The following is a 9,174-nucleotide window of genomic DNA, read 5'->3' as shown; positions in this document are numbered from 1 at the left end:
GTAGCTGTTGCTTTTCAAATAGTTTTTCGTCCCGAAAAGTATGCCAATAATGTTTTTTTATTTTTTAAAAATCATCAGGATCCAGAAAGTACAAACCGAACTTAAAAAAAAAAAAAATTAAAATTGTGCAAAAAGCCGTTTGGACTGGAGTACCAAACGGCCCTTAGGGCCCATTAGAATACTCCCTATCTCGCAAAAAGAGTTCTTTGTAAATTTAATGGTCTCAGAATACATGTTTTTCCTTCCCTTTTTTTCCCAAAACGTGAAGCAACAATCACCCCGTGTGTCCTTGTCCTCAACTATGAAAGGATAATCATAACAAAAAAGAAAAAGAAACTAGTAAATCAGAAATGATACTATCCTTGAAATTAAGTAAGATAGAGAAAGGAAAGGAAAGTAATACAACAAACAATCCATTTTGGCTTTTGCAAAAAGGCACAGGCATATGCAATCACAAGTGAATATGAAAATTTTATGAGCAGAATTCATTCAGGCAGAGAAAAGCTCTTCATCTAGAGCAGATCGCAGCAATTCTTGCGCTTTCTTGGCTAACATCAAACCTTGTCGTAGGCTCATTTCTCCTTCTTGGCACTTTTTAATTATCTCTTCTGGAATACCTTTTGAAGAAGATGAGGCTTTCAAGGAATTAACAATATAAGCAATTTCTACAACAACATTACTTTCTGCTTCCATTTCCGACAATTTCTTTAAACGTTCGATTTTGGCCTCAAAATCCGGTTTTGCTTCAGTGATCATGCTTTGCCGCTGAATCTTTGTAGAAGCAGCACCCGTGTGTTCTTCTTCAGCTGCTTGTTTATTATGATTTAGCCAAGAAACAATATTGTATTTATATACCATTAATTTATAAGGAAAGAACCAGAAACGTAGAGTTAAAAAATAAAAACAAGAACAATAAAAACATGTGTTCTTGTCCCCCCCCTTCCATTCAAAAGATTTGACTGAGAAGGAGCGAGATACATAGGTAAGTGCAAACATGTCGACACAGGAATGAAATTTTGGGCATGTATAGAGGAGCTGCTAGAAACTCACCACGTAGAGATGATGACGTTGGTTGCAAAACACTGTCACCAGGTCTGTTAGTTATGGGAACGGTGGAAGTGGGCTCGCCGTCGTTTTTCAAGGACTGCTCAGAGTCATTACTGGGTTGTCTAGAGCCGGGAGGACTACGTTTTGAGGTAGAAGAAGAAGAAGATACACGAAACTTTGTGAAAGAATTTGGTTGGGAATCAGTGGATGTTGTCCTGGGTGGTTCCATGGTTTTCTGTGGGAGTGGTCGGATCTCAGAGAGTTCTCCCCTAATTAATTTATTGACTTCTAAGTTGACATGGTTGTAATTGAAGGCAATTTATAAACAAAAACTTCTCACCGTCCAACCAAACAGCGCACAACTTTTCCAGAGTTATTGTCAGTTTGATCCCTCTTTTTCTCACTTTGGCAATTTAGATTACAATGTTTCATTTTTTGTTCAACTCTGTCATGTGAGAAAGCTATTGGATCCACTCACATGAAGGGGATGTTTGGCACGAAGAAACCTCGATGTATTTTTTGCAATATGAATGCCGAAAATGTGATGTGTGTGTGTATATATATGGTTAAAAATGAGAATTCTCAGTGATATGTATTTATTATGTTTTGTGTTGGTGAGAAAAAAACTGAAAAATTAATTAAACTGAGAAAACTGAAAAAACAATAACTGAAAAAACCGAACTGTGAAAAAAAACCGATTAAATCTATTAGAATTTTAAAAAAATTAACCGGTTCGATTTCGGTTTTATAAGTCCGAATCGAAAAAACTGAACTTAACCAAACAAAACCAGAAAAAACAGAGCCAAACCAGAACAAAACCCAATCAAACCAAAAAACCGAGCCAAACTGAAAAATTGCTGGTTTTTAAAATTGCTAAGAATTTATTCTCCTTTTTTTTTTTTATTCTTTTGATCATGCTCTCAATTCTAGCATTAGTGAACAGTTCCTACAAGTATTTCCAACTCTAGCGTTGATAAATATTACCCAAATCCAAAAAATATGCGATATTCTTGATTCTGATGCTAATGAATAAACTCGCAAAAATTTGAATTTTTAAGATGAATTTTTCTAAGCCATTTTTCTTTTTTTACCCTTTATTATTATTTACTTGTTTTAGACGGAAATTAAAAAAACATTGCACAATAAATTTTGCATTTCATGGTAATGGTCTACAAAATGAGCACATAGCAAAAAAAAAATATATATATATAAAAAAAAAAAAAAAGCTCTAACGGCCACAAATTAATCAATAAAGATCATCAAATTTTTTTAGAATTTTTTGATATCGAAAAGAGGCTTATTTAGCAAGATATTAAAACAGGAGGGAGATAAAATACATGAAGAAAAAAGTATAAGGATGTGACACAATTTGAGTTGGCTGGCCTTAGGCCCATTGTTTTTCCTTCTCTCCGTTTTTTAGACCCAGCCATACAAGCTGGGCCAGATTCATCCAACCTAACTCGGCCTGGGAAGCAGGCAGGTTCACGCGTGCACTGCACATTGCAAAGGTAAATATAATTACCTTCGCGCTATTTTTCAAAACTTTGAAATGAAGTTGTGGGCAGGAGGAAGAACACTTACCTGGGCGAAGACAAAGACGAGGGTAATGATCCTAGCGCCGGCCGAAGAACGTCCTTCTCTTCCCCTTCCTTTCAGTCTCTCTCCCTTCTGTCTCCTGCGTTCTCTCGTTTTCTCCCTTTTTAAATTTTTTTCCTGCCTTGTCTCTCTGCTTTTTTTTTGTCCTCTCCTGTGTTTGTTCCCTATTTTTTGTTCGTTCTTGTCCCTGTGTTTACCTTCTGCTGGCAATGGGAATCTCTACTGGATGCTGCTCTCGGTTGAAGATAAGATGTTGGACACTCCTTCTGCTATTCATGATGGTAGCTTGCTGAGAAGAGGATTTCTGCTGCTCGCAGTGGCAGCTTGTTGAGAGGAGCTGCTGTCATTGGTCGTTGATGATGTGACTGAAAATCAAGTTGCTGAAAATAGTACTGCCGCTGCTGGGAAGAGGAGGTTGCTGCTGCTATCCTAAGAGAAGGGACTCAAGTTCTCTGCCGACCGGATGTTGCTGATGGAAGCCTATTTGGAAAAGAGAAGAAGCTCCTGTTGGGCTGAGGGGAAAAAGGAGATGAAGGCATCTCCTGCAACTCCGGCCGAAAGCCTGGGTGGCGGCAGGGAGCAGAAAGTGGGATACCAGCTGAATTTGTATTGAAAACTGGTTCTGCTATTGTTACAATTCTGCTATAATATTAACTCTATTGCAATTAAATTTTGATTCTGATTTAATTTCTTGTAATATTAGATTATTTTAGCTATATTTTTTCATTCATGATATATTAAAGGCTTGATCTGTATTTTTTCTTGGGTCTTAAAACCCACTATTTTTATGTCATACTTTTAACCGTATTGGGATGTTAGTTACCGTTAGTTTCCGAATCAAATCAGGAGATTTATTTCGACCAATATAATTATGTCTGTATTTTGTACTTCAAAACGATTTTATTTGATTTGGGGTCCTTCATGAAAGTTGTAGTCCTAGATGTATAAATAAATTTAGGTTTTTGAATTGTCTAATTTTGATATCAGAAACCCAAAATATTCTCGTTTAAATATGTAATATGAAAATAGAGAATCATATTGCGAGAAGGATTATGACCCAAGTTTGCAGATCTGATTCAAGATCCAAATGAGTCGGATTTTTGTCCATAATACCTCCTCGAAAAGCTTAACATATGTACTTCAATTTAGATTAAACCTTCATTCTTGTTCTGAAGCTCTAACTTGGTAAAAAACTTGTTATAAGAAACTAGGTATAAAATATAAAATAAAGAGTTTCTTATCTTTAGCAATTAATTTACAAAGTCTCTTCAACATGCTAAAATTATAAAAATAACTTCAAAATCTCAAATAAAATTAAAAAAAAATGTTAAAATTGGATTATATCAATACTCTTAAATTGAAAGAAAAATACTAAAAAAAAATTCAAAAGCCTTTTTTTTTGCTGAACAAGCTTTATATTTGTTTTGCTTAAAAGTGAGGTAGGATATTCTTTGGTTTTCAGGTCCATCAGAAAGACCAATTTCTTTTGGTAAAAATAAAAAATAAGTGTCCACATTTTAGAGTCCTTTTAGCTTTCTTTTTATACTAATGAATAGTACTATTTCATAGCATGTTACTATTCACTATTATTTATAAATAGTATTTTTTTTCAACTCAATTGATGTTTGGTTGAACTCGGTTTTGCCGAGTTACAAATATAATTTAGTTTACTATTACATCATACATTTTAGTTAGAGCTATTGTGAAAATTATTGTGAATAGAACACCGCCTCAAACAACTACAAATATTTTTCTAAATATTTTCCACAACTTCATCGATTAGGATATAAACAAATTAAAAGCAAGCTAATCATGTCAGATTAGTATAGATTCTACTGCCTAATTATTCAAAAAACGGTAACGCACTTTCCTATTAGCATTTTATATTTACGACGTATTTCCTTCTATAATTGTATATTTTATTTGCTATTCTTCGTAATTTTATTTTGAAAGATTAACAAAATTGTTAGCACCTCACGAGATTCAAAGATTAATAAGAGGCCATTTGTTTAGGAGATCTCGTCTATATTTGAAGTAAAACACGGACGTGACTTGTTTGGTAATTCTAAAACCCAATTTATTGTGTATGAGAGCCTATGTAGATTGAAAAAAAAAAACACAGGTTTGTGAAAACAGCTCTCAGCTGCTTTTCGCAAATCTGCAAACGCGTTCAATGGAGAGTGAAACTCTCCATTTAATGTCCATAATGGAGTTCAACTCCACTGTTCACATGAACAGTGAAGTCATTCTCTACTGTTTCGGTTAGACCGGGTCCGGTCCAAAGCTAAATGCATTGAATCAGGTCTGATCCAATTAAAAAAAATTCAATTTTTATTTTTATTTTTATTTTTAATTATGTTTTATTTGAAAAATTAGAAGGAGATCGCTTGATGACGTAGCATTTGTAGAATTTAATCGCAATCCTAATTTTTTTCCTGATGATATTTTACTTAATGTTGTTGCACGCTTAAGAGACCAATGAAACCGTAGTTCTTGTCGGATGAATTGCTTACGTGATGAAATTGTAGATCGTTTTATGAAATGATAAAAAATATTTAATATCAATATTATTTATTTCATGATGTAATAACAGTAGTTAAATCTACAATATTTTAAATTTTAAAACCATATATATATATATATATATTCATTATTTTATAACCTTAATTTGAAAAGCATTTTTTTAACCGGACATATTAAACTACTTTTTATTCAACCTTAATTTTAACTACAGTTTTAACCAAATATATATAAATACTAAACCAACCCCAACTAAAAATATTTTTTATAAAATAATTTTTTTTAAACCACAACCTTAAAAATTATCACAATATTAAACACACAAGCATGATGAATAAACTAGAAAGGCTGCTTTAATCTCCCTGTACATCAAATTTGGTAAGATGTTCTTAGGTTATCTAGCAGCTATTAAACTCGCTAAACATTTATTTTTGCATTTGCTCACGTAATTGACATGTTACTTCCCATTATTTGAATTTAATTATCAAAAAATATATATTTTATAAATACAATAAATCCAATTTTAATATGTAAAAATATTAATTTTATTTGGTTTTTGTCTCAAAATAAAAAGAAACATGTTTGTTTGAAGAAAGAAAGATATAAATATAAAATAAATTGAGAGATAATATTGAAAAAAAAAATTTTTTAATTCAGAAAATACAAGAAATATATCCTTTTTATCTTAATTATTTCTATTTTTTCTATTTTGAAAAATAGTAATCAAAACTAATAAAATATCACAATCAAAATTTGTTAAAGGGAAAAACTCCAATAATTTCTTTATTTGATGAATTATAAAACAAATATCATATATGACCAAAACTATAAAATAATAATTATTATTATAAAATCTGAACATTCGGGAAACTCTTTTGAGTTGACATCCCAACTTGACTATAATTACGATAGACCTGCATAGCTTCCACCGCCTTACTTTTGCGCCCAAACGCTGCCGTATTGATAGTTTCATAAATCACACCGACTTCCGTATCTTGCATGAAAAAGGAAACGCCTCTATTTTTTAAGAAAGTGGGAGAAGAGAAAAAGGCGACGCCAGGAGGATGTCCACCACCGCAACCGCAGCCCAACACTTGTCAAAGACTTCTCCGCTTCTCGCTCCTGCCGTCGTCGCTGCGTATGCTACTTACCGGTACGTATATTAGTTCTCTTAAAGGAAAGTATTTCTTTATTTTTTTTGTTTTTCCAGAGAGGACGGGAAAGCAAGGGAAAAGAAATGACTTTTATATTTATTTTGTTTGATTTTTTTAATATAATTAAAGGGCTTACATTTTTATTCATGGTTGTGTAATATATAGTGTAAAAAGTTGCTTTTGTTGCTATTTTGAAATGTTTTTTCTTTTTTCAGGATTTGAAAAACATTGCTTATTTTATTATTGTGAAAATGGTTTGATTTTGAAGATTTTTTCAGGGCTTGATGTTAGAAAAAAGTGATTCTTTTGATGCTTATTAATGGGATTTAGGCAAAAATAAATAAAGAAATACAATTCTTAGTATTTTGAGAGGCTTAAGGATCAATTAGTGGATTTCTTAATCAATATAAGTTTGTGGGATCTTGTGTTTAGAAATGAGCTTAATTATATTGAAAGAAAATTTGGCGCTGAACATTTTGGTTTCTGAGTCTGAATTATTATGTAGTTGCCATTGTCCAATTGATTGATCAAATAATTGGGACATCATTTGTTATTCCAAGTTTTTTTTTAATGAAAAACGTATTGACTTTGTGATTGGATAACAGTTTTGAGAGCTAATGAATCAATGTTAAGTGTGTGCTGTTTTTATTGCTTCTTTATTGTCATATCCAAGGATTGTTGGCTAATGATTGTTAATGTTTTTCCTTAAAATCAAAGTTTTGGAGTACTGAAGTGGAGGTGTTTAGTCGTAAACGCGATCTAATAGAGGAAAATTGAGAGTTTAGTTCTATTTTGTTCTGTTTGTGCTGATGTTAATGTTATACTGATGACGGCAATCAGGTATAAGAGTGAGCTTGCAGATGGATGTCAGAAGATCGTAGGGGCTAATAAGCCCTTCTCAAGTAGCTCCAGTGTAGCGTGTGAATCTAACTTGACTGAATGGCCTACTTTGTCGATCAGCAGAAGCTCACGTTTCAGATCTCATCAAGAGCTGCATTGCTGGTCTTCTAAAGGTAATTAAATTTCTATGATACTATTTTTATTTAAATAAATTTTTGCTGTGACTGAATATTGATGTCTCTGGTAACCTTGAGTATGAGGGCAGAAAACAAGTCCCTGAAATTTTTTGTGAAGTTATCTGGTGTGCGTTAAGTTTAGACATCTACGATGAATGGGTAGTAAAAATTTTATACAAGCGGGATGTAGGTTGACGCTGCACTCGGTTCTTCATGCTCAAGAAGCATTCGTAGAGCTATGGCAAGCTCTTATGTTAACAATGCAGCAGTACATGTCTGGATGAGCACCTCATCTAGCGGAATCCATCTTTACTGTAATTGTTTTACAGAGGAATTAACATATTAATTCATTGCATCCGTATGAGTATATTATTAGTGTAACAAATGATGTTTGTTTGGACAACCTATTTTTACAGAGTTTGATCAACAAAATGTTTACATGTTATTTTCTAAAGAGCAATTAATATGTCAATAGGCTGCATCTGTATAGATTTGCTAATAGAGAGAGAGAAGATCATCAGGTTGGATTATTTTTTTTACGGAGCCCAAGTGCCAAAACATCTGTGTTAATAGATGTTAAATTGTTTCATATGCATTTATTGGGTGTTTAAACCATGTTAGTTGTTATGGTGGTGGTTTGAACCTTTATATATCTTGTTAGGTAGGGGTTTGATTATGTCGAGAAAAGGGCCAGGGGCTATATATGTTTCAGATAGAAATCTTTGCATGGATTCTTTTCAAAGTTATGGAAGCAAAAGGGGTCATATATTTTGGTGATAATTGTGACTTGTGACATCAGTTATTCATAATTGTAATTTCATTGCGATTGGCAGAGAACACAATGTCACATGTTTTGCCTGCACACTCTTCAATGTTTGGAGACATGGAAGGTTTATTAGACACAATACCCTGGTCACCTGCACAGCGAAGAACCATAAAGCCTCCTAGAGCAATGCATAAGAACGAACTTTTTGGTTTCCGCTACCCTGTATTAGCTGAGAAACCTGAATGGTGGTGGAGGACGCTGGCATGTGTCCCTTATTTGATTGCTTTGCAAATATCAGATACAGGATATTTCATCCAACCCTTCCTTGAACACTACGATGTCCTTGGAGATTTGATATACTTTGTTCCGGGAGCGATCACGAGATTACCTGTCTGGTTCTCTATGATATATTGCTACTTTGCTTACATTGGGATCGTGAAGAACAAAGATGTGCCTCACTTCTTTAGGTTCCATCTGATGATGGGCATGCTATTGGAAACAGGCCTACAGATCTTGTGGTATACAAGTAATTTCTTTCCTCTCATACACTATAATGGTATGTTTGGGATGCATTACTGGGCAGGCGTGGGACTTGCCTACATTGTGATCTTGTTGCAGTGTGTAAGGTGTGCTCTTGCAGGCGGTTATGCTCACCTCCCTCTTGTTAGTGATGCTGCATATATTCATACTTTGTTTAACATAGGAGGGTACCAACGACCTTTCTAGATTTCTTTCTTATGAAAAGAGGAAGATCCACAGAGCTTACATCTTCAGGTTGGATGGACTACGATCCAAGAAAGACAATGTGATACACACTCAACATTGAGAAACGAAGAATAAGAAGTGGGAAGAAAAGGGAGCAGGGCTGGTTAGTCTAGAAAAAAAATATTGTATTCTATCATATTTTGTATTGATTACCTCAATGATTCTGTATTCCTAATGTGTGTTTGAGAAGATATTTATGGTCGATGTTAGGATGCCGCAGTTGATGCATATTATTTGCTGCATTATAAGGCCTAGTAATCCAGATGTTTGATGATCTGAAGTTTGCAGGATTCTTTTCTATCTACTCCAT

At 33.7% G+C, this 9,174-nt stretch overlaps 2 protein-coding genes across 3 annotated transcripts; one reads left to right on the top strand and one right to left on the bottom strand.

Moving 5' to 3' along the window:
- Nucleotides 1-337: 337 nt before the first annotated feature.
- Nucleotides 338-1,355, bottom strand: LOC118038469 (uncharacterized). The gene is made up of 2 exons (XM_035044839.2): nt 1,051-1,355; nt 338-806 (listed from the first exon to the last, which is right to left on the bottom strand). The coding sequence occupies exons 1-2, from the start codon at nt 1,274-1,276 to the stop codon at nt 490-492; spliced, it is 543 nt and encodes a 180-aa protein (XP_034900730.1). The 5' UTR covers nt 1,277-1,355; the 3' UTR covers nt 338-489.
- A 4,808-nt stretch (nt 1,356-6,163) lies between these two features.
- On the top strand, nt 6,164-9,144 carry LOC118038481 (protein TIC 20-IV, chloroplastic). Of its 2 annotated transcripts, none has more exons than XM_073406821.1 (3): nt 6,164-6,316; nt 7,158-7,219; nt 8,167-9,144. In XM_073406821.1, exons 1-3 carry the CDS (start codon nt 6,228-6,230, stop codon nt 8,823-8,825), a joined length of 810 nt encoding a protein of 269 aa, XP_073262922.1. In that variant the 5' UTR covers nt 6,164-6,227; the 3' UTR covers nt 8,826-9,144. The 2 variants fall into 2 exon arrangements, with proteins under 2 accessions (XP_073262922.1, XP_034900745.1); XM_035044854.2 differs by having other exon boundaries at nt 7,158-7,330.
- The last annotated feature ends 30 nt before the right edge of the window (nt 9,145-9,174 follow it).

This window comes from Populus alba, chromosome 19 (assembly GCF_005239225.2).
Source record: "Populus alba chromosome 19, ASM523922v2, whole genome shotgun sequence".
Classification (NCBI taxonomy): Eukaryota; Viridiplantae; Streptophyta; class Magnoliopsida; order Malpighiales; family Salicaceae; genus Populus; species Populus alba.
The sequence above is the reverse complement of the archived record's forward strand: the minus strand, read 5'-3'. Positions and strand labels throughout refer to the sequence as shown.